Consider the following 26367-nt stretch of genomic DNA (forward strand, 5'->3'; position numbering starts at 1 on the left):
AAGAAAATAAAGAGTTCTTTATTTCTGCCATTTTTTACTTCTGTCTCTGAGTAAAACCTTAGCCACAAAACTAGGCACACTGGTCAAACGTTATTATTGGTGTCCAGAAATTATGTCTATAAGCATTCAAAAGTTCTATACTGAACACATTTATGGCATTGGCTACATTGTTAAGGGTTTCCTAAATAACTTATTTAGTGCGCTCTTAATGGTATACTTAAACCTAAAAAAGAGATTGTTTTAAATAAAAAAAATGCTGTATTAATTGTTTTAGTATTTTAAGGGTGTATTTATACTTGCTTTATAGCAGCAAACTTTTTGTAGAAAAAAATTAAATATTTTTTGTGACCTCTTACGGCGCAAAAAAAGGTGCTGTAGTGATTCTAACCTTCTCTATGGATGAAATCTAAAATTCTCGGCTAAAAGATGCTGCCAATATCAGAACTGCGGTCGATAAAAATCTCAAAACTTGACAAAATGATGCATTTAAAAAAAAAAAAAATTATTTTTATTCCATAGTTTGGAGCTTTTTGGCCTGGTGATTGATTTTTGATGATCACAAAACTAGTAAGACATTATAAAAGACATGGAGAAAAATATTATTGGCATCATTTCATTTGTCTCCGAGTATACATACACTTAAGCAAATTTGAAAAATGCTCTTTTGAGAAAAATATATTTAACGATAAACTGATGGAGCTAGTTGAACTGAATCACGACACTACACTTTCGGAGGCTGTAGATAAAGAATTGCTTGAGATATAGTTTTAAACTTTCATATGTCATTCTAAAAGGTATCACCAATCAAAATATGAAAAAACGGATTTTATTTTTAATTTCACATTAGGTGTGCCCCTTTAAAGCAGCTGATACAAAAACACCAGTTTCCAATATCTGAATAATACTTTTTTCATTATTTTAATTGAGTTGAAATAAATTGCGTTTGCTGGGTTTACTCACTTCCACATTTCCATAAACGCCATCCAACACTGTTAGCATGCGCCTGTGCATATGCTACACTTTTTCCCGCTAGGCGAATTCTATGCTGCCCGTTAAAGCAACGGTTCCTATAGTATATCTCAGTGCTGAAGTACAAATGTGCACACATGCATATGTATGTATGTATGTGTGCGTTTTGTCACCCAATCAACGCATTTATCAATCATCACATAATCAACTTTCAACGTAATTGTGGTCTTTTGTTGAATGTGAAAATTGCGTTTAATTAGTAACGCCCTCTGCTGAAGTTTCACGCGCCGCTCTGCATGTGTCTTTGTCACCCATATCTGTGGCGTTGCAATTTATTTGCTGAATTGAACTCGACAGCCCACATAAATACACATATATATGAGTATATTTATCTGTATATTTAGAGTTGTATTTAAAGATAGCCGCCCTGCTTTAATACTCTGATCACGCAATGTCTATTTATTCGCCTGGCACTGGTGTTGTTGCGTTTTTGTTGTTGCCCATCATACGGTTTAGAACTGTTAATTAAGTTTCGCAAATATTTACTTATAACTTTCGGTCAACACTGACCTTCCCAAAAGCAAAGCTGTTTGCTACTTTAGTTGTTGTTGTGTCGGTTTAAATAACTTTTAGAAATACATATATGCACGTATATGTAGGCACATATGCTTGTTTATTTGTGTGTGTATGTGTAAAAAAATATGGTTTCATTTAAGCTGACCTGAGGCTTTTGTGTACTTACTTCTAAAAGTTTCCGATATTGGTTTTTGGCTTTGCGGCTGGTATACCGTTACGTATAGAAACACACAAATACACACACGTATATTTTAGAATATTAAACGAAGAGAAATATATTTTGCTTGTATCTGTGCATTAATTTTCGACCCAATATGTTGTTCCCCTGAAACGAAAATTGCAGGCGCATGCACACACATACATACATACGTAATATTTCTTTTTAGTCTCACCGAAAAGAGTTAAGTGCATGTGGCATTTCTTCAAACTTTTTTGTTTGTCTGGCGATTTGATGAACTTTTAATTGGCATTTGTAACTTGGCTTGCAAAACAAATTGTGAAAAAAAGATAGGCTAGTGTCTGAGGGCTAATCTCAACGGACAAGTATATGTACACAAATAATTCGAAAATACCGATTAGAAAGTTTTGCTCTCTTTATCGCGAAGACATTCTAAATACCGCTGGAAATTACAAAATATTTAGTTAAAATGTTATCTGAAGCCGTTACTGAAGATTACCTGAATCGTTTCACACTCCCCTAAATACACTCAAATGGCTTTATTGTGCTTCAAAACTCGACTTATTAGATTTTACGTGAGTGATAACGCACCCTATAGCTGAATTGCCAATCAGCGTGTTATTGTACATCCCGATAACTTTGGGTTGGTTCTGAGCTATCATTAGAAACACTTGTTTGTTAAACGTTTCGAACACAGCTGCTTCATAATTTGAGATGAGTGCATGATATCCTCAACAACAACGCAACATAGATTTGATATTAGTTCCAAATGCCACACAAACGGATATCTATGCTTATAAAGTATAATCTTTGCTGTTGTCGTAAAAGTTTATCTGCATTTGTATGAATTAGAATACCACCTAGAGCATGAAAATCACTTCACCTGAGACATATTTGCTATAACTATACGCCATCTGGTCTCAGCAAACAATTACCTGAAAATTTCTCAAAGTAATTTTAAAGCCTCTTATGCCTTTTGCAAATTTACTGGAAGCCTTCTCACATATATACATTGGAGCTCCACGAGAGCTCTTTGTTATAGTTGAAATGCGCTTTGCATGAATTTTGAGCCATTTCTTTCTATTTAGCTTTTGTTGGTTATGTGGCAGCGGAAGAGAATCGTGTAAGATTAACTGTAAAAAGGCTTATGCCCATCTCACATGGTTGTTGGTAAGCAGCCAACAAAGCAAAAGCTAACTAACTGAAACTAAGTCTCATACCGAAAGTGGCGGCGAGGAGAAGAGGACTTGTAGAGATATACGTGGACAAGACACTGCATATTTATATCAAAAGAGATATGTACATATATTACATGATTATTTGTTATTTATTTATTTTTATACTCTGCTGCAGAGTATAACATTAAAAATAAATTTGTTCACCTAACGGTTGTAGGTATCACCTAAGACTAACAAAGATAGATATAGAGTTATATATATATAAATGATCAGGATGCCAAGACGAGATGACATCCGGGTGAACGTATGTATGAATTCAAGCTTTTAATACATAGTTTGTGACTTTCGAACCTTGTTACACTAAAAACATGGAATCGGTTTCTATTTTTCAAAAGACTCATATTGGAAATTTAATATTTTAACGATTGAAAGTAGACCTTATTACGCATTAGTGATTGAGTTTTAGATCTATCCAAATAATATCAGTGCTGACAGACTCATTATTACTAATCGATAAATACTAATAGAAAAGTTCATGACCAAATCTAAAAAAAAAAAGAAAATCAAGAAAACTTAAAAAACTTAAAACACTAAGAAGTTTCCATGCAAGAATTCGATTCTGTTAGGTCAGTTTGTATGGCAGTTATATGCATATAAAGTATAATAGTTCCTCAAGTATTGCAAGTAGGTATTGCCTTGGAGAATAGTTCATGGTAAATTTCGTGAAGACATCTCGTCAAATAAAAAAGTTCTTCATACAAGAACTTGGTTTTGAACGCTCTGTTTGTATGGTTATGTGCTACAGTGATCCGATGTTGGCTGTTCTGACAAATAAGCATCTTCTTGAGGAATAAAGAACATGTGAAAAATTTCCGTTTAATATCTCAAAAGTTGAGTGGTTATATATAGAATACTAAAGGACCCGCCCATGTTTTACTGTGGCTGATACATACATATGTAGTACTACTAATACCATCTATATGATTTCTATTAGTTAGATTTTAAGTATTAGTTAAGGAATAATCGCATTTTTGGTGAAGCAACAAAAATTAATCAAAAAGCATTTCGTGCGTTAAGAGAGAATTGGTTTTTGGGGTAAAAATACTATTGAATTTGGGCTGTGCATCAGTGAAATCAATCGAGTCCAATCGAATGTCAGCCTGGTGGACTGCATACTAAGAAATGGTTCTCAAGCGTAGAAAGACAAATAAATCGGCTGGCAAGGTTATGGCATCAGTCTTGCAATGCTTCGAAAAAATTTCTGTATATCTCAAATTTTAATAGACCTTTTTATCAACACTTCAGTTATGCCGCTATTGTTTTATGCCAGATCTTTTGCAATTTTAAATTGCCTGTCAAGATACCACCTCCAATAGTTAGCAGGTTTGAAAAAAATGTTATAGCTACCCATAGATGTAGTGAATCACCCAATTTATTACTTAAGAACGAAGAACTCTGTCCACGTTATGCAAACTTGTCTACAGATGTCGCCTTACTTTGGCAACGTTTTGTTTATTGCACGTTTACGCCAATTTAAGGTTTGAATATTGGATACTGCGATGGTAGCGCAATCTATCGGTCAAAGGGTCGGTTCCAAAATTAGCAATTGATTACAAAAGAAAAATCAATTGAAAAAAACATTTTCCAGTGGACCAAATTGTGAATCTGAACCATTCTCGGATCTCCTTGAAGACGCACAAAAAATTTCATTAAAATCGGTCCAGCCGTTTAGGAGCAGTTCAATTACAAACACACGGTCAGAAGATTTATATATATAAAGATGTACAGACAGACAGGGCTTAATCGACTCAGCTCGTCATGCTGATCATTTATATACATATACTTTATAGGGCCTCCGCTCTCTTCTGCCAGGTCTTATAAATTTGAAACAGACTATATTCAGGATATAAAAATAAGTTTTTATACCTTGGTATAAAAGTTTCATTCGTTGTAAAGGGTACTGAGTTAACGGTAGTTTAGTTGAAATGAGATTACAATGATGTGAGTACATATTTACCTTTACCGCATTGGTTTTACACAAATATCTTGTCTGCTTCTTTGCTCAGGTTCAAAAGTGCCCTTGACAAACCCTCACACACATTCAAACACACATCTTAAATACTGCTAAGTGGTACTTGAGCAGTTTAGCTTGAAGTCCATTACTTGGCAATGTGTGCGTGGGTGTAGAAATAATGCATGTTTACTTACTTTTGTATGCTTCTTCGAGAGCCATATACTGGCTTGGCTTATCTGCTCGCTTTGACCAGCTGCTTGCTTGTAGATTTTTGATTTACAGCAAGCACTTGCTTCTGCAAATAGAAGAAAAGTTTGAATTTATTAAATACCAAGAATTAAAGGAAGCTCTTGGGCATTAATAAAATTACTTTATGTGTGTGTACGCATATATAATTACTTATTTGCTTTCTACATTTAATTTGTTATTTATTGCCTTTTTATTTTTCTAGCATTTTATTAATGTAAATACTAGTAAGACATTTCTCAGAAATTCAGCTTTAAATTTAATTGAGTTAAAATTCTCGGAATTGCCATAACAGAAGAGTATCATTTATTATGTTAGGTTAAGCTAAGAGCAATGAACAAGAGTGTGTCATGCTCTTTGAAGCTCTTTAGTGTCGAAAATTGATTGTCACTCTACTTTTTTATAAGGAGAAAAGAATAAAAACAATAATAAAAATGTGTCACTCTGTCAGATAAGTGCCAAAGTCAATAGTGTCCTTTAATGCACAGCTGGACGGCAAACAATGCAAGTTGAAAGCTTTTTATTATCAGAAACCCATTTACTCGCTACTTACATATTGATATACATATATTTTTTAGAATTTTGTCAACAAAACCATTTTACTCGCCAAACATTATTTGCTAGTTTTTTCACTTTTGTTATTTTTTGTGCTTTACAGATTCAAATTTCGTGCTTGGCAATGCGCAGGCAAATGGCAATCCAATTGTTTATTGTTCGGATGGCTTCGTGGAGCTGACAAGATATTCGCGTGCGCAAATAATGCAGAAGGGTAAGTTCTAAAGTGGGGAAATGCATAAAAAATAAAGAAAAATGGAGTAGAAAAAGAAAAAAAATTTAAAAAAAAATTGAAATATACAAATTCTATTTGAAGCAATTTGACAAAAATTCTAACAAAAAGTAAGGACAAATCAGTGTGCAGAGAAACTTCAGCCAATAGTTGTTAGGCGACAGTTACTGAAGTTAAGGGGTTACATGGGTTTCCTGTGGTAAAGAACAGCATTTTTTCAACATTTTTTTTCATATAAAAATGAAATATATTACTAGATTTTTTTAATGTTACAGAAATTACAATGTGTTATTAACAAGGAAATTCTGAAATTTTTGGAAAAAAATATTTGAAACTCGTTAATTTCTGCTTTGTCAGAAAACTCCTTACACGATCATCTAAATTGAAAAAACTTAGAGCTTAGACGAAGGAAAAAACTGAAAACTGCATTTTTGGCAGACAATTTTACAAAAAAAAAAAAAAAAATTAAAACTTCGCTACATTTTTTTTCAAATAGTTGTAATCAAAAATAATCATTCGTCCAAGTCTTTAAGAATTTTATCTCAAAGACGAGTGTAAAATTTCATGAAGATCGGTTAAGTAGTTCTTGAGTAATCTTGCCAATCGACTTCAGAAACACAGTTTCAAGAAAATGCTTTCAAAGATGACGCACTTGGCCTAGCTAGCCTCGAGCTCACAAGTTCTCAAGGCTGTATCTTCGAAACTATTCCTTAGATCTATTAGAAAATTTATGGCAATATTCTAGAGCTGTTGGAATTTAAAAAGACAATAAAAACCCATGTAACCCCTTAAGTAGAACAGAGTATGTTAGAAAATTATGCAAAGTTTTTAAACACCCTTTATTTTAGACTATGTTGACAAAACATGTAATTCAAGAAAGTATAGTTTATCATAAAATTAACATCTTTTTCTTACCTCAGTTCTTAAAAGCAGTTATATAATACCTTGACTAAGATTCAATTCTCAGTTGCAGTTCAGCCAAGCTCTGCTGCAATACATTTCATAGTTTCACAGATTCTTATCCTCATACCCATTTCTTTGTAAATTTACCTTTTAGTAATTTTGCCTCAAGTTTGTAAATATGAAAAGCAATTAATGAATTATAGCTTTTCAAGTGAGCCAAGAAGAGCTCAGAATAATTTCCATCTTAGTGGAGTAGTATTTCTTTTATATAAATCGTCCATTTTTCACGTTGAGCGACTAGATTATATTCATCGGTGATGAAGTGAATACATGTAATAAACCCTGCAACTTAAGTTAGCTCGTCAAGGAGTGCATGACTTCACTAATATTCGTATTAAGCTTGTTCTATATTATTTGGGTATCTAGCCGTCGCATAATCAAAGTTGTAAAGCCGCGAAATATACGAGAGGGACACTCTTATCCCAATTCCAGTAGCATAGGAGTGAGCGGGAGTTTTTCTGTTTGCGTGTATTTGGACGCTGTATCTAGGCATCTCGCGCGAGCTCAGCACGCGTTGGTCAAAAAACAGCGTTTGTGTCACATCGCCGCAATAATAGGCATCCTACCTGGACACCGTCCCATTGGCACTTACGGGGTGAAGCTAAAGATTTTGGAGGACACAACTGATCAAAGTTTCCATTAGGAAAATTATATGTAAACTTCAGCTTTCACTAAATTTTGAAGCTATAGCTTATGCACTTATCTCGTTGGATCAGTATTTTTTGTTGTAATTCTCCACTGGTTCATCAACTCATCATTATTAAGTTAGTAATACTTGTTTGATAGTACTGCAAGGAGCAATTTTTTCTAAAAAAGTATTTTTATTGAATTTAGTTATTATCCAAGATGTCGCTATAAAACAAAATGTTTAGATCGATATCATCATAAATCGTTTTATGATGGATTGAGGGTAGGGATAAGCTCCACTGGTTCATCAACTCATCATTATTAAGTTAGTAATACTTGTTTGATAGTACTGCAAGGAGCAATTAATGTATTTCTATTGAATTTAGTTGTAAGATATGTGATGGATTGAGGAGGGATAAGCGGACAACTGTGGTGTAGGAATATAGATACAGGCTTTACCTATCAAATTTATTCAATTATATTACTTATTCTTAGTTTGAATTCATACTAGAGTTCAGTAGGTGCTTAAAGAAGCTATCAAAGAAAAGTTCTATAAACTGGATATTATGGCGAACTAAAAATGTAATTGGAAAAATATATATATATTAAATATTTAACTGCTTTGAATGGTTAAAAAAAATTAAAGGCCTTTATGTTTACTTTGGCACTTGGCAAGCGTATCTTGTGAAAGTAGCATCAGTATCTTATGCAGCGCAAATATATTTTAAATCAACACTTTTTATACTTGTTTTTTCATTTAATTCTCTTTTTCATGCTTTCGCGCAAATCCGTGCAATTTCACGGGCTTAACGCAATAATAAAAACAACAATACTCGTGTAAAATGCTGCCAATCAACAACACCGAAAACAATTGTACCCATTAAAATGCCAACAATGAACAAAAAACGATACAAAAACACCTAACAAAAAACATCTGAAATAATAACAACAACAACAACTGTAATAAAATTCAACAAAACAAACATGAAAACTGGCTACCAACCGGCTCATCACCGTGCATGGCAACATTCCGCCGGACAATGGTTGCCCAACTGCGCCCAACATCATTGTACATTGACGACTACCATATTTGTTGTTGTTGCTGTTGGTGCTGGCTTGTGTCAATTTCGTTCGGTGGCGGCGCGTTTCGCCTACGACCACTCGTCGGCTGCATTTATTGTGTCAACAGGATGCTCGTGCCATTTCCTATATGGACCGGAAACAAAAGACGAGCACAAACAGCAAATTGAAAAAAGTCTGATGAATAAGACCGAATTGAAATTGGAAGTTATTTTTTACAAAAAAGATGGTAAGTATACACACTGTTATTGAAAACATTAATATTTTTATATATGTATGTGTATGTGTGTGTGCAAATTTTTTCAATCGCATAATTAGAAGCAAGTGGTGCTGTTGTTGCAAGACATTAATTCCGATGAAAGCTTCTAATTAAAATGTTTATCTGGAGCAAATTGCAAATAAATGATAAATAAACACAAATTGACCCAACAACAGAGCGCTGGCTACGGGTTTAGCTACTTCAAAGGATTGAGCATGGCATTATTGAGTTGAAAGAGAGAGAATCATTATGCAAGTAGCCCAAGTATTTTTACTAGTGAAAGAACTCCTTTGTATGATGACTTGTAATTTGTATTTGTACTAAGAAACTCTTTTACTTAATATTTATACTTTGTTAGTCAGAATAACTTGCGTATTTCTGAATTCTGTTTGAATAGGCATTTCATGAAATAAATAAATAATAAACAGAGAAACTTACACCACTTTAATAATCAGCGTTTCGTTTTGAAAAATCCGAATTCCCTTGCTTCCGCAGCCGATTTCCAGAAAGTCCTCCAAGAAAGATGTCTGGTGATGAGGAATGCTTTGCCTTAAAACTATCTCAAATCCAAAATCAAGTAAACATAATTATTGCTATGGATTAGTGCAGGTAATGATCGAGGAACTAGGCAATTTTTGCTTATCGACAAACTTTCAAAAGAAAAGTAATTTTTAGTGAAGAAATTTAAAGTCCAGCGTGGCTTAAAAACAGAAATTATTATCCAAATTCTTGTTCTGTTGATTTTTAAGTGACACATCTATCCAAGAAGTTCGTTTGAAAATTTGCATCTTGGTTTGTATGAATTTTCTTCAACGGCTCTGAAAGCAGCCTTTCGAGTTAAACGATTTTAAGGTTTTGAGTGGGAGCCGTTTACACCAAGTATGGAATTCATCACTCTCTAAACGTTGTTTTATATTTATTGCCCACGTACTTGTTCTGTAAGCAACCGACAGCGACACTGATGAAATCATCTCTATTAGTGATAAGAGGCTACTTTATTATACTTAACAAGTTTCCGATTCCACCCAATACCACAGATTTTCGTTATCGTTTAGAAAACTGCTTAAATTCTGTCCCCAATCGTGCCTTCCCACACAGATGGGAGTGAAATAATGGAGAGATCCACAAAGACACAGAGGTAAATAGATATAAGGACGTGTCTGAACTGGATTACTGAGTTTGAGGTGTTGGATTTCCGCAAAATTAGTTAGCACAATTGTCTTCCAAATACTACATCCTTAGGTGTCTTTCAAACGTAAGTCACACCAATCAAAGAAAGCCTTCTTGCTCAGATAGAGAGGAGGTCTATACAAGAAATATATTTATTGGAACAGATATCCAGGTGGCTTTTAAATCACTCTTTGAGGATATATTGTAAAATAATAATCTTAATATCAAGCAGATTAAGTTGGCAGAACAGACACAAAACTTTAATTAGACACCGATAAAGGAGGGCTACTTGTAGATATTTAATCGACAAACATGTTGTAAATGTAGCGAAGTCTCGGTGGAGCCTTGTAGTTTTATATAGAAAAAGAATCTTAACTATTGGCCGAGGGTTTCTTGGCGATATATCGGAATTCGCACATGTAAAACCTTGATGAACTTCATTAAGAGCAGTGTTAGAACATAAAAAGTGAGGGGTTTGAGTTCCGGTGGTTTCATAAAGTTCCTCCTGAAAGCCTAGGTGCATTGTCAGACGTCCACCCTACCTACCAAAAGTCTTCACTGAAATGCGCTAATGAAATAAAATATTTATTTTACTAACAAAATTTTATATTAGTTGTGTTTCACACCCAAGATTGTCTACCATATATCACAACCATCAGTTTACTTATGTGTCTATAAGTTTATACTTTAAATATAAATTATGTGGGCTTAGATTTTTATATCTTTATATATTTTTTTAATTTTTGTCCGCGATGGACTCCTAAACTACTGAGCCGATTTTAGCAAAATTAAGCACACTGTGTCCAGTTCGAACCAACTTAGAAGATACGATAGTAAAAAAAAAATTCATAAATAAAAAAATACAGTGAAAGCTCTATTAAGCGGACAACTCCATGAGCCATGCACATTGGCCGGTCCCAAAATGTTGATGCTTATTAAGGGCAATCTATTAAGCGGACAACTCTATTAACTGGACAGAGAGGCTGGTAACCAGACATTGAGAAAGCATTCTTAAATTCGTTATTTTTTCCAATGAAATTTCTTTGTGTGAACATATTCAAAATTAAACCTGAAGTACAATTCGTTGGATTTTTATACCGACAAAAACGTTTTCGCTGAGCTTTTTTCACTAACTATTTACGATCTGTTGACTGTTAGTAAATCCTCGATGCCTTGAAAAAATTATTTGTTGGTTGTGATAAAGCATAATCTAATTTTCTAGCAGTATCTAAGAAAAGTACACAAATTCACTTATCTCAATGTACAAAAAAAAACTTTAATCCCTCTCGCTGTCAACCCACTTTTTAATATTTTATTTAACCGATTTATACTCTTGAAATATAGATATAATAACCACTACTTTTTTATCCCTTTGCTAAAAATACGGAAGAACTAATTGGTGGAAACTTTGGCAATAAAGTTTTATTCACTTACACTAACCACAAATTAGTGAAACTTTTGGGGCAAACTAAAGTCACAATTTATCAATGTGCAAGATTATGAAAAAGGCAACAGCTTGCCATGATATACTAATGAACACAGCTGCAACTAAAAAAGAAAAAGTAGCTTAACTCGTTATTGAAGATATTTGAAAATTTTGCTTTGCAGACTCTTTACTGCGACTAAAATGCGAGCTTGCGAGCTTAAAGTATTTGAAATTTAGTGTCAATAATAGTCTGCTACACGCGATAATAAAAATGTCTTTGTTTCAAAAGCGTACGTGTTTGAATACGAAAATATGTTAACACCACTAAAGCGGTTTTATGCGACAAATCCATTAAATTTTCTATATATTCTTAACACAAATGTACAGCGACATTCAGAATTGAGGCGGAAGTCGTGCAATTCGGCAGACAAAGTATATATGCCAGCACAATAACTGTAAAAATTACAAACAAGTTGAACAGAACTCGAAAGTAAGGCGATAAAAAGAGCAAAAACAAGCCAAGAGATGTATTGGACAACATTGTCATCTAACGTAAGCCCACTCAGAAACTTATTCGAGTGACTTTTTATTGTGTCAGCAGTAGTTTGAGCAGAACAAAAGGATGTCGAGAGGCAGCGGGTCGATACTCGTATGAACTAACAGAAGTGAATATACTTACATACAGACACAAATATTGAGAAAATATACCTACAACTAGTATATTACTCCCACTCAACTCCCACTGTGCCCAGTCGCTGGGGAGCATGTTGTGAGGATTTACTCAGCGTTGCGCATTTGTAACTGTAAGTGAGCAATTTGTTGTATTACTGGGTGTGTGTGTGCACGTATTCTGCTCGTATATATATGAAGTGCTGAAGTTAAGGCGCGCACGTCGCACACGCTGCTGCCCATATCAGTGTGAATGACACAGTCAGCATGGCGTATACGCAACTTTCTGCCGTTTCACACGTTCACAGCAAAGCGGACACGTATTCGCATTGGTAATAAATAAAATCATATGAACGTTAAGTTTATACGTAAATAGCGTCATTTGAGTGTGTTTTGGCTTTTTATTCGTCTTGACTTGACTTGACTTGACGTCTGCTTTTCAATTCGTAAATGATGATAAGAATTAAGGGCAGTTGGGTGCGTAAGCTAAGCATTTTATTGGTTTTTAATGCGCGTTAAATCTTTTGGTTTTCGCTCATTGCTTGATTTGGGCTTTAAGAGCATTTACGAACTTTTATTTTGTTTGTTGAATGCTACTATAAAATTTTTTGGAATAACAATTTTATTGTTTTTTTTTTTATTCTATTTTAATCTATTATTTTATATATTTTTAATAATTTAACTGACAATGGCTTTAAATTAATCACTTTATTTTAATTTTTTTGCTATAATTTCAATTTTATTTTTCGTAATTAAAAAAAAAAATAAATTCAAGTTAAATGGCAACACTTTTCTTTTTTGATGTGCGTTAATTAATGTTTTCATTCGTTTGTTTTATTACATCAAAATCACACTATCGTTACTCCCATAAAAATTCTTTCTTCAAAATTCACAGCCGTGACTTTTTAAATTTGCCTTGATTCCTCTTCACCCTCAAGAAACTGGCGCAAATCTAATTATTTTCTATGCAATTTCTATTAAAGCGATATTCCAATCAACCTTACTGAATTTTTGAGCATTTTATCTCCCCACTCGTCCTTCACTCACTCACACCCACACACGCTTGAAGTGTTCATAGTCGCTTGAATGCGCGCTCAAGCAGTAAGGTCTCATTAAATTAACTATATAATTTTTTCTATACTCACACACATACCAGTGTAAATAAGTATATGTATTAGTGATATATACTGTATATGTGTATGTGCATAAGATCAAAAAGTGTGTCAAATTGATAAGCACATGAGCAAATGCATGTCATTAAGAGTGTAGGCACATATTTCAAAGACTATTTCGCTCGAAGGCTGTGCGAAGCATTGTGTGTGTCACAAAGCATATAATAACAATGTAAGCAGATGAAGAGCAAAGAGATAAAAGTAAAGTACATGCAGCGCGTAATATGTGTGTAACACGTAATTTAGTCTTCGTTGCGCCTGTGAGTATGCTATAAGTTGTTATTTTCTGCAGCACTGATTGGTCTAGTCTAAGTCTGGAGGGATTTTTTGATTCATTTGTGTAAAGAATACAGCTATTTGCTTTGGTGGATGCTGTGAAGATGAAGATTTGTTAGTGTGGCGTACGTGTGCTCTTGTGCTCTGATGGTGTAAGTGATACGGCGGCTATCATATTTAAGATATTTAAAAGTGGTCTATAAGTGATGCCAAAAGTGCCGTGGTGTAAAATTATAAGCATAATAGATTGTTTCGTAATTTGTTGAATGAGGTAGTAATAATTACTTCACATGATTTGATCAGCTAATCAAGGTTTTTGGCATTTGCATTTCACTTTTAAGCAGGATTGAAAGCCAGGAACTAAGAAAGAGTTGATTTTATATTTAAATTACATTTTTTTCTTAAGTAGTTTCGAAAATTTGAATTAAAATATTTTTTAAAATTTCAAACCCCAAATAACGGATTAAAAATTAATTTTTAACTTTTTTCAATTAATTTTTTACTTTTTAATCCAAAAACTGGATTAAAATATTAGGAAAAAAATGTATTATGCAAATACAAAAAACCAAAATGTTTTTGATTTAAAATTAGTATTATTATTGTTTTTTTTTTGTGGTCCCGAAACATTTTTCTTTGGATTAAAATATTAGGAAAAAAATGTATTATGCAAATACAAAAAAACAAAATGTTTTTGAACTCAAATTTTTTCGAGTTTGCATATTTAAAAATTATTTTTATTGTTTTTTTTTGTGGTGGCGAAACATCTTGTTTTTATTTTGAAATTCGACTCAAAAATTTAAAATTTGATTTTTGATCCAAAATTTTTTAATTAAAAAATTCGCAGCCTGCCTCTAACTAACACATAAATGCAAATATCCGCTTGAACAGCTAACTTAAACATAATTTACCTTCAAGCTTGCCAAGCGAAATCTACGCTACCGTTCATAAGCAAACATGGATTACGTATACGCCATGTCAACGGCAGACTCAATCAACAAGTAATTGCCAGCTTAGCGCTTTGCTCATTTTTCCGCTTTTAGACTTTGAGTCTTTCAATACACACACACATATTCATCTGCGTATACTTTGTGCATTTATGTAAATAAGCTAATTTCACTTGTTCACCTTTCTCCTTTGCAGGTTCACCGTTTTGGTGTCTCTTTGACATTGTGCCAATTAAGAACGAGAAACGGGATGTGGTGCTCTTTTTGGCATCACACAAGGATATTACACATACAAAGATGTTGGAGATGAATGTAAATGAAGAATGTGATAGCGGTAAGTTGACAAAGTGAGATATGAGTGTCGGTGTTTATGTAGAAAATTTAGAAATATGTTAATATGTTAATGCTTTGATTTAATTAGGGATATGACTTTTACAAAATTTAAGCGTTTAATATTAAGTTAAGTATTATTGGCTTAAATTTTTTTGCAGAAATGTTTTTCTATGAATTTTAGTATGTACTTTGAGCAACCTTTTCTTTGTTTTGTGAAAGAAGTCATACCCCTTTGCTACACTTGTAAAACCACAATGTCCCCAACTGACGCAATTTCAAACTATAATTAAATGCTTTTATAATGTAAAGGTAGTGCGGGGAAATTTAAAGTAATTTTTTAAACTACGATTTGAAGTTATTTTGTAGTAATGACTCTCTGAAGAGAAAATAATTTTATGTCCATTTTCAAAACTTAATGCCTGGTGTTTAAGATTTTAAATACTTAAAGAAATAAGAAGCTAATACTATGGTGAGGTCTTTAGACCTCGAAACATAGGAATAATTTGGTCTTTAATGAGAAAACAAGTCAGTAAGTTACAATATTTATCTTGGTACCTACATAGATTCTAATTGCATCAGAAATTTCTAAATTGCTTTCCTTATTGATGATTTTTTAGTCGAAACAGTAGTTTCGAGCTTAGTATTTTATACACATTGCGTCTATATAACTATGTATATCGTGCGTTATGAACATTTTTATAAGAAAACCATATACAAAATATTCCGTATATATCTATCTTAAACATTTTTCCAGCTTTTCGGAAATTTGTGGATTATATTTCAAAAGAAATGCACCTGCCAGCGATCAGATATTAATCTGGCCAATTTTTGATACCCTGTTCAGATTTGAACCGTGTACTAATGAGCGCTTTCTTAATCGACCGAAACCAATGGTAGTCCTAAAGGCCAAGTTTTGAGCTATAAGGTAACGTAAGGGAAATTTTAGCAACCATTGTTTTCTAAACACTTTCTAAATGGTTTTGCAAAGTTTGGCTGAGCATGGTTTCCTGCGTTTTCGGCAATCACTCGCTTCAATTTGATGAGTTATTGCCAGTAGCGTTCCCTATTTATGACTTTACTCTGTTTTTGAAGCTTATAATACAGCAAGCACTTCAGATCCCGCCAAATGCATAGCATTACCTGGACATCTTGTATACATTGTGACAAAAAAATATCCGAAAATTGTAAATAAAACGAAAAATATTTAATAATTTATCAATATTTATTTTTTCGCCTTCAAAGTAATCTCCATCAGATGTAAAACACGTATGCCAACAATTTTTTCAATCCCCGAAACATTTTTCATAAGCAGCCATCAGCTCCTTCAGCACATTTTGTCTTCGATCGACTGAAAACGGATTCCACCGAGCGGCAATTTCAGTTTTAGGAACAAGACAAAATCACACGGAGCCAAATCTGTCGAATGCGGTGGTTCATCGATGGTATTCGTTGTCGTTTTGGCTTTAAATTCGGTCACAGTCGTGGCTCGATTTGATAAACACCGTAAGCCTTTTCTAACATGCATAACGATTACGCATACGAAATTTGGTTAGAAATACAAAATTTGAGACATCCTACTACTAAGGTGTACCGACTTCTACAGCTGCTGTAACCAAACTGGTCAACAGATCGCGTTCATCTTTGGCATAGTAATTAAGAACAGTCTTACCAGCTTAGCAAAATAATTTTTTTTGAAATATCATTTTTCCGGCAAATTTAATTACAATTTCCGAGAGCTTTTTTGTCACAATGTTCGGCTTTGGCGTTGATTTAGTGGGTTGGACAGATTTCACATAAGATTTTCTGGGTTGAAATAATGGATTAAATTTTCATCAACAGTCTCAATCTGATGCAAAAACTACAGCAGCTCTGTCACCGTCTCTTCGTTTTTTAAACATCTTTTGGTATGGCTGCTTGAGTGACTTAAAAATATTCTGCGAGCTCTCTATTGATTTGGCAACAAATTTAAATGAGTAATGCTTCCAGTTCCTCATCTTCAAAATTTATTGGAACAATGAAGTAATAATCAAGTTACGCCATCTCTTGGCACGAATATAGATATAGAGTTAATATAGTGTTAAATAACTTTACTCAGTCACTACCTATATATTATGATTAAAAAAATCAAAAATGTACAAATACTTGAAAAAATATTACTAAAATAGAATTTATTTGGAATCTTCGTGGATTAAAGAAATTATGGAAGCACTATAGTTTGGAATTGCAACTGATATGTTTATTAAACGCGTCCACACCAGCAAGCAAAAACAAAAATTAAAACCCAAAGATTTTATATAATATGTGTGCATGAGTATTATAAAGGCATTGGAAAATTTGCATGTAAACAAAAACCACAAGAGTAAGCCGCATGCAATTAAGAAACGAAAAAAAATATTTTTTTTTGAAGTAAAAATTTTTTGGTCTAAATATAAATATGTGTATTAGCATTACTCACTTTGCACTTTCCTGCTTTAAAATATGCCACCGCTACATTAAAAGATAATTAGCTATATTCCCTTGTAGCCTGAGCAACAGCTACTTGCCACACGATACTTAAGTACGCCGCAATTATAATTTTCCACGAAATGTGCCTTAATCAACAGCCATTGTTGAACAACTTAAGCTGGAATTTTCGTCCTTTCAACGTTTTTTTTTTATTTTCCCATATTTTTTCTCCGTTTTTTGCATTTCATTTGCATACTATTTTCGCGCTTGAATTCATACCGTTGTACTTCTTGGCTCCATTTCGAGTTTTTACTGCAGCGTCATACTTCTGGCTCGTTACTTCCGGCACTGAATGTGCTATAAATAACCGCAATCCGAGCATTTTTGTGCGAAATGCCGTTAGCTTCAATAAAATTGCTGCCATTTGCACACTTACTGGCTGGTGAAAAAATATAATTTTCATGTTTTTTTTCATAAATCTCATTTCCTCATTACTGCCGGTATTATTTGCGATTTGCGCAGCACATTTAAAGGACGCACACATGCGAGTGCCGCATATTTTCTGCTCAGCAACTTTACTGTTGCTAATTTTTGTTATTGTTGTACTTTTTTTTGGTTCAATATATTTTTCATACTTTTGATAGTGTGGAGAGTTTTTGTGTGGGCACTTTAATTTCTTTTAATAAATCGGATTTAAAAGTGTGGATTGAAATTGAATAATTGTTTTATCTGCATTGATGAGAGTCACTCAAAAGCTCTCTCTCATTGAGTTTGGAGGTTCTGTCTTCAAACTCAGACCCCGAAGAACACTCACCTTGCCCAATGTTTTCAATATAACTAGAGGACTCCATAGGACTTTCCTTTAATTCACCCATCTCGTTTTCCGATGATACAAGGTTTGCAGCAGCGACGTCAGAATTGTAGCTTCCGATGTGAATCTGTCTTAGTGAATCTATCATTGATCTCTTCGCTACTCTTCGCCAGTGGTTCGATTGATTCATTTCTTGGTATCAGCAGGATTTTTATTTGTATGCTCTCTTTGGTAGGCGATTGCATTTGTACACTTCTGAGCAGGTAGGCAGCACTACGCTTCTCAGCGTACCTGACTTTCTCTGGGTCATTGACCTTTAAAAAAAGCACTTTTGGGTTCCGTGCTGCTGCTGCTGTTGTTGTGTTGCTGGAGCTTGGTTTAGCTTCAGTTCCAGGATTAATACCAGCCATAGCATCTAAACCAACCTTACTTCTTGTTTTAGTGCCGGCCACTTTTGAGCTCGTTACGAACGCTGCTCTCTTCTCGGAATAACTACTAACTAGTTCTTTCTGGTTGTTTTCCAGGAGATCAGGACTCCTTTAATTCTGTATAATTTTTATGCTATGCAAATGAAGTTACGGTGCGCAGTATCCGTATCCTTGGCAGGGTTCGTCCGAAATCTTGATTCAACCCTTTATGTACTCCCAACCTTATTAAGACTGCCAATCTGAATGCCGTGCTATTAAAGAGCAACGAACATCCAAATAAGAGGTCATACCTTAGTTAGCTACTTCCCATCTTCCGAGCTGTTGGCAGTACGTCCACATCATTGTCATAATGTTGCGGTATTTATTGCCAGTTGGCAGTCGGGTATGGTTCAACGGGGAAATTGCTGGCAAAAAACAATAATAATAATGTCTGTAAGAAGGTTTTTCTTACCCAAAAAGATTTACAGCATTTTGATTGAATTAAGTGCGTACTTTTCTTTAACAGTCGATTTCCTCCTATTATTGAACGCATGCAAAATTGATGAAACTTTTAGTTGTCCATATAATATATTACTTAAGCATTATAATAAATATATGTTCGAAACTCTATTAGGTGCGTTTCGTAATGACGATTAACGATTTTAATTTATTTAAAGTAATCCTGCCTGTATAATATTTATAAATCAAAGATATAGTCAAAATATTTTCGACATATGCTGGTTGATTTAATTTAGTGGACTACTTCAGTTTAATATTCAGCTTAATTGACTCAATTAAGAATGTTGTTCTAGCAAGTATTAGTGATGAATTGTTTTGCAAAAACTTCGAATACTTAGTTTTAACATAAATTTTGTCAAAGACCGTCGAACGAATTATTTCAGTTTATAATCTTGGTTCTTCAAAATATTAATGTGAGTAAAGTTAGTCACATCTGGCACCTGAAATCTAATATAATTGGCTTTCCCTCTATTTAGCAGCACAGAAATCTATCATGCTCAGTGCTCTAATGATCGATGGTTATCTCCCTATCAATTTTCATAATTAAGCCTCACTCTGAGAATTAATATTTTACAGCCGATATAATGTAGACATTTTTATTAATTAATGCTTTATTTATTACTGTTTCTTTTATGAATAAATTTTGCTTATATTAAAATATTTTGAATTTAATTTCTTGCTGTTAAGCAAATAATTTGCATTTGGATACTTAGTATAATTAATTATTCAGAAGGGTTTATTTATTTTAATTTATTCAGTGTTGAACATAAATGCATATGTGTATATATGTATTTATGTATGTATTTATATATATATTCATATATTCTTTGATGTAACAGCACTTGCGTAAGGTCTTCCCTTGCATGTTTATTTTCGTGCTCATACTTGTATATTGCTGTTTACATACATATATGGTATACCGTAGCATTTATGTATGTTTGTGCATTGGCTTTTGTGTGTGTGATTCTTTGATTGAAATTTGCAAGGATAAAATTCGTTTGCTTTCACGAAAGCAATTAACTTAAATTGAACTTCTGAACGAACACTGCATAATTATGCATACGAGGGTTGCTGTAAATGTATGTGAGTGTAGAGGAAAAGTCGAAAAATAATGTATTATTTTTTAAGAACTAAAAAAAGATGTATTCTAAGAACATGTTTAATACTATAACCTTTATAATTTTTTTTTTATAAAAATATTGCATGAATGCTGGGTATATAAACTAATGATCAAAATTGACTCGGACTCGCACCTATTAAAATAATTTTTTTCGATTCGGTTTGCCTGCGGAGTATAGAATGACCAGTCCGAGTCAAATTTAATCTGAGTACACTGTAATAGTTTGAGCTGTACGTAATAGCTGAAGAAGCAACATTTTGATTATTCAGGTAGATTTTAACTGGGTTGGTAACGTGAGGGCGAGCATTGTTATGCAGCAACATCAGTTTTTTTGTGTTTTGAATCATTCCCTGTGCATGTAGTCGTTTTGAAATGGTTTGCGGGTGACTCTCAATGCTGAAGCAAACACTTCTTGCGTTTGACTTAGATCCTCATCGAACAATGTCTTCAATTCATCATTTTCGAAGGTTTTTGGCTTTCCTTCACGCGGACCGTTGTTAATATCGAAATCACCATCTTTGAAGTGATAAAACAAATGCCGACACATTGTTTCACTCAACTTTTCGAAGTTCCCAATATGCTACAGCTGACAATTTTTTTTGGCTGAAAGAAAATTACGATTATTTGGCAAAAAAACGGATATATTCGTAAAGCCAAAGGTAGGTGACACATGAACAAAGCCACTATTGTGGAAACGCAGTTTCTTCTTCAAGTTTCTAGGTCAAGTTCGTTACGTTTTGGGTACATATCGATCACAACTGAAGCCATGTATTGACAAACAGTGGGGCGCACCTACTATAGATTTCTTTATCCTAACTTTTCAATAATCCAACTACTTCACATACTACCCTCGTAACACCTTCGCCACATGTAGCAAATATTTACACTCTCTAAGCAACCTTTTGTAAATTTGCCCTTCCAGCTGTTTCTAATATTCTAATGGATTTGCTTTCACTTCACATTCGATTCTTTTTTATAGACAGCTGTTAATTGATTTCTCATATGGTTAATTACACATCAGCATTATTTTGTGGGTGTAAATATAACACATATTATATAAATATACACATATCCATGTATGTACAAGTGGTTTCTTTACATGTATACCTTTCATCTAGTTAATTATAACAATACTGGTATTATTTGTTTAATAAAGTAATATTTGGAATGACCAGAATTAAACAAAGGCTTTAAAGGCAAATAAATATTATGTTCTTAAACTAAATATTAACTTTGAGGGTGTTTATTGTTAATTTGTTCTCAAATACTGACTTTCGTAAATAGCAAGTGATGTGTATTATAATAATGAAAAGCGAATAAAGCAATTACTGTGAGAAGACAAGCAATAAATTCTGCAACAAATTATTCGGAGATTGTGCAGTTGCCTCAGTTAATAACCCATGCCAGATTTTCTGACGATATTTTGTCACAGAAAAAAGTTTTCCATATAAGGACTTGATTTTGAACGTTCAGTTTGTATGGCAGCTATATTCAATAGTGCTCCGATCTGAATAATGTTTTTGGATGTTGTAGCGCTGACTTCGAAAATAATCTGTACTAAATTTTGTGAAGATATCTTGTCAAATTGGAAACTTTTCCATACAAGAACTTGATTTTGATCGTTTAGATTGTGTGACAGCTACATGCTTTGGTTGTCAAATATCAGTTATTCTGACAAAAGAGTATTCTTTTGGGGCGAAAAGAGCGTGTACAAAATTTCAGATCGATTTCGATCTGACAAGCTGATGGAGTAGTTTATGTATACACATACCGAAAGACATGGCCAATTCGAATCAGATTAGATATCCATTTTATAGGATCTTCGATACTTTCTTACAAACTTAATGGTGCACTTAATATACCCTACTCAGGATATAAAGAACAAACAAACTAAATCTTTAACATATATCTTTAGCACCTGCTCGACCTTATTGCGGCCCAATTATTGTGTCTAAATAAGTTACGAAGCTATAACATTTAATCAGTATGCCATTAATAAATTTAAAATAATCGCAGAAACTGCTAAAAACCCTTGTCAACACATAATAGCACGTGACAAGGCTCATTAAGTAATGTGCACTATGCTCCGTTCCAAACAATGGCTTCATAAAGAAGCACCAAAAGACGGCACAGCGCGTGTGAACCCTCATCAATATGCTGTTCAATTATGCGCCAGCACACATATGGCCACTTCCTCAATTATGCAGGCAATCGCACATATTCCACCTTTCGGCGAATTCAACACAAACCATGTTACGTATACGCCCGGGCACATCAAGCGGATTAGTGCAGTCGATGCTGACGATGAGCGATTGTTTTGATAAGACCGGTGATGGATGTGGCAACTGAACGAAATGCGATTTAACAGCATTGCCAAAATACCGTTGCGTAAGTACACAGAGCTGATATGTGGCGAAGAGTGCTGCTACTGAATGCATGATGCACGTGTACGTCTAACCAGCACCCATGGAGGCATTGACAAGGCGATTTACCGATTGAGATGCATTTAATTCGCAGCTGGTTACCCGACTGATGGTGTGGTTAGTGAGTGAATTTTGCCAGTGTTTGCTGATTCGTTGGCTAAACTGATTTCTCACGGTTTTCGGAGCGAATAGTCTCTAGAATTTTGATTGAAATTTTTGTTTTGTCATTTTTGATAAATATGTATATATCATATGTTCAACCACGATATAGTATATATACAAATTTCACCTCAGCGCACTAACTGTTTATTTAACATTATTTTGATGACCGCCAATAAAATGCTCAATCGAATTTAAAGCACCAGCTGAGTAAAATCCTAACCGCAATAATGGTGAATCAGCTTATTAACCAGCAGGTGAGATGTACCAAACGTATTAACAACGGTTCACTGGGCTCTATTTAGCCGCTTATACAAGACCCACAACAATAAAAACAAGAAACACTAAATCAAAATCGACCAGCATGCCACCCGCAGCTTAAAGTCGACTAAACTCAAATAAATTTATAACACAAAACGGAGAAAGTATTTACGGTCGGGCATTGACTGGCTGACCGTATGCCAGCCACTGTGTATCATACCTGTGTGCAAATGAAAAAAGAAATCCGTTTTATAACTTGTGCTTTACCGCTGCTGTGGCGCTGCTGTGGTTGCTGTCATCGACCGCAAGCAATCAGCTGGAGCAGCCGACAGCCGCAGAGCGGTATTTGGCGGCTTGTGGCTTGCATTTAACTTTGCGCTATTTACGTTGAACTTGGCAAGCATTTTGGCTAAAGCAGGCAATAAAAGATGCATGAGTGTTTGCTACATATTTACTGGGGGAAAAGTTGTAAATATTTATTTTGTAAAATATTGAGACAAAAATGCGCTCGCATGAGAGTAAGAGAAATAACAAAATAAATATTGTCGAAATGCCTTAAAAATGTCAGAATTTAAATTTTTACTGTCGAGTGCTTGCATAAATTCATCTGCATAATACATTTTATATATTTTTGTCTTTTAGTAAGATATTTATAGCTTTTTGTGTGTGCATTGTGTTGGTGATAGATGGTGATATATTTATATTCGAGTCAATGCATTTTATTTACATTTAAATTTTGACATATTCTTGGCATTTCTACTCTTCTACTTCTTGCGTTGCTCGGTGGTTAGACGTGGTGATGTATTATTCATTCCTATTCCCTGAAGAAATTTGTGCATTTGGGGGTGTTTGTGATATATGCAGATACCATAAATGTCTCTTTTGATCTTCGGTTCTGTTTTGACTATCTTTCGGCATTTTCGCTTGATTGATTGCATTTAATTTTGAATCATACAATTGACACAACGATTGAGTTTGGTTTTAGTTGGATTTTAAAGAGAGAAAGAAGGAATTTTTGAAATGAACATTTTCTGCATTGAAGGAAATAGAAAATATTTTTTGGCAAAGCAATAAAATTGTAGAAAGTTCAGTCACGCTTTCTACAATTTTATTTTCAATATTTATTAAAAAAAAAATTTCAATAAAAATATTTATTGCTGACTTCTTCTTCTTCTTAATTGGCGTAACCGCTTACGCGATTATAGCCGAGTTAACAACAGCGCGCCAGTCGTTTCTTCTTTTCGCTTTTTTTGCCAAAGCAAAAATTCCAGAGCCAGGTCCTCCTCCATTGGTCTTTCCAACGGATATATATTACAGCGTCGAAACTTTCAAGCTGGAGTGTTTCATCCATTCGGACAAATGACCTAGCCAGCGTAGCCGCTGTCTTTTAATTCGCTGATCTATGTCAATGTCGTCATATATCTCGCCGTGGCCAACGCGCAAAGGACCATAAATCTTTCGTTGGACGGCGGTGATGTCAGCCTTTATTTTCCCGAGGACATCAACCAGCTGGGCAGCGGCACCATCCCAATTAAGGGACCGGACATTCCAGGTGCATGCCCTAATATCATTGTCCTTATTTCGTTTGCCATGGCCGTCATCAAAAGGGAGGTTTCTCATCCGAGGCCGTTGGTAGTTTTTCATTGGGGTGAGCTTTTTAGGTGGCGGGTCCCAAACCCCGCGCACAACCCTATGGGGATGTTTCGCCTTCTCACTTTAGCTCGCCTTCGAACGGATGTTCTTAGGCTACCCAGAGGATACTTGGTCAAAGACCGGAATTAGTGAGCTGCTTGAGTCATATGTAAAAGAATCGTTTCTGGCCACTCCCAAGTGAATGGCAATCAGAGAACTTTCCTCACTTGCGTGAACTTCTACACATGATTCCATCTTCCTATTGCTATTGCTGACTGCTCTTTCAAAATTAGATTTACAATATTTTGCTTTGTTTAAAAATTTAACGATTTTTTTGAAGGCAAAAATTAGAGGAAGTATTTTATGATATTATATATTTTAGTAAATAATTTCATCTGACCTCAAATCTAGGTAAAAAGTATATTTTATTATCAATTCTGACTTTAAGAATAATTTTTACACTCTTCGGAGATGGGCGTAATAGGACCACTGTCACGCCCACAAAACGCCATTTACTGAAAGCCTATAAATTGCCATACTACGCAAGAGAAAAAATGAGCATAATCAGACTACAGCCATGCTTAGTTCTTATATAACATAATTTAAAATTTCTTTTGATGTTTTCACTTTCCGGTATGCAAATCAGGAAGCAATGAATGTAACGACGTAAGACTTTGCACGAATAATGCCTTCAGTGTAAGCCTTCTTATGACCATAAATTGTCCAACCAAATTTTTCAGGCCCCTTGGTACCGCACATTTGAACCCCAGTATTTATTGTTGACTTTTTGCCGCAAATATCAGTCAATGTGTTAGATATGTCAAGGATAAGCTTATCCTGACAATAGTAATTCGGTGCGCCAAAAATAGGTTGAATTGTGAGAATACTTCCTTTAGCTCTCATATACCTAATACAACGATTTTTGAACTTCCAAGTGATTTATACCGCACATTTCGGTCAAAATGTGAGTTATCTCTTTAAAAATGAGAGGCGGGCTTTTACTGATAACATTGTGTCTTTGTGCCTAAACTGGGCGAAAACATGACCTAGCTCTCATAAAACAAACATAAAACATCCGGGTGACTTTACTCCATATGATTGGTGATGGTATGTGATGTCTCTTAATGAATATCAGGGAAGATTTTATTAGAATGCGGCATGTTAATAGTAAGCTGTATCGGCGAAGATTTATAAAATCGGGTGGATACTGCTCCAACTCCCATAACTACACATTCATAATGATTTTCGTTTTTCTAACAAACCTTATGCCGAATATGTCCGTCGTTGTATGAGTCTATAGCTGAGTTTACAACCGCGCGAAGGTCCTTCCAACAGAGTGGAGGTCTTTCTTTTACTCTGCTGCCCGGCGCTTACTGCGTTGAATACTCTCAGGGCTGGAGTGTTTTCATATATCTGTATATATATAGAGAATTGCTTGGATACTGATTTTCTGGTTGATGTTTTGCAACTACTTTAGGTTCATGTAAGTTGTAAGAGTATAAAGTGTTCGGTTACCCCCAATCTTAGCACTTTATTACTTGTTAAGATATAAATAAAGTGTAATTGTTGTACGCCTCTTAAAAATAAAGATCAAAATGTCAGATTAGGAAATGAAATAAGGTTTTCACTAAAAATGTGCAAGGAGACATCTAGCGGCAGTAAGAAGTTCATAACTGTGACGGTGTAAATCCCAACGAGATTTGGTCGGTGTCAAAGTGATTAA

At 34.4% G+C, this 26367-nt stretch overlaps 1 protein-coding gene across 3 annotated transcripts in view; it reads left to right on the top strand.

The window, feature by feature from the left end:
- Positions 1-26367, top strand: part of LOC126757577 (potassium voltage-gated channel subfamily H member 8) — a 191078-nt gene that overhangs the window by 110788 nt on the left and 53923 nt on the right. For all 3 annotated transcript variants that reach the window (XM_050471589.1, XM_050471587.1, XM_050471588.1), the window contains 3 exons: positions 5820-5930; positions 8728-8847; positions 14731-14868. In XM_050471589.1, the coding sequence (XP_050327546.1) occupies positions 5820-5930; positions 8728-8847; positions 14731-14868 (369 nt within the window). The remainder of the gene's footprint in view (positions 1-5819; positions 5931-8727; positions 8848-14730; positions 14869-26367) is intronic.

The sequence above is a fragment of the Bactrocera neohumeralis genome, chromosome 4, assembly GCF_024586455.1.
Source record: "Bactrocera neohumeralis isolate Rockhampton chromosome 4, APGP_CSIRO_Bneo_wtdbg2-racon-allhic-juicebox.fasta_v2, whole genome shotgun sequence".
NCBI classification, from domain to species: domain Eukaryota; kingdom Metazoa; phylum Arthropoda; class Insecta; order Diptera; family Tephritidae; genus Bactrocera; species Bactrocera neohumeralis.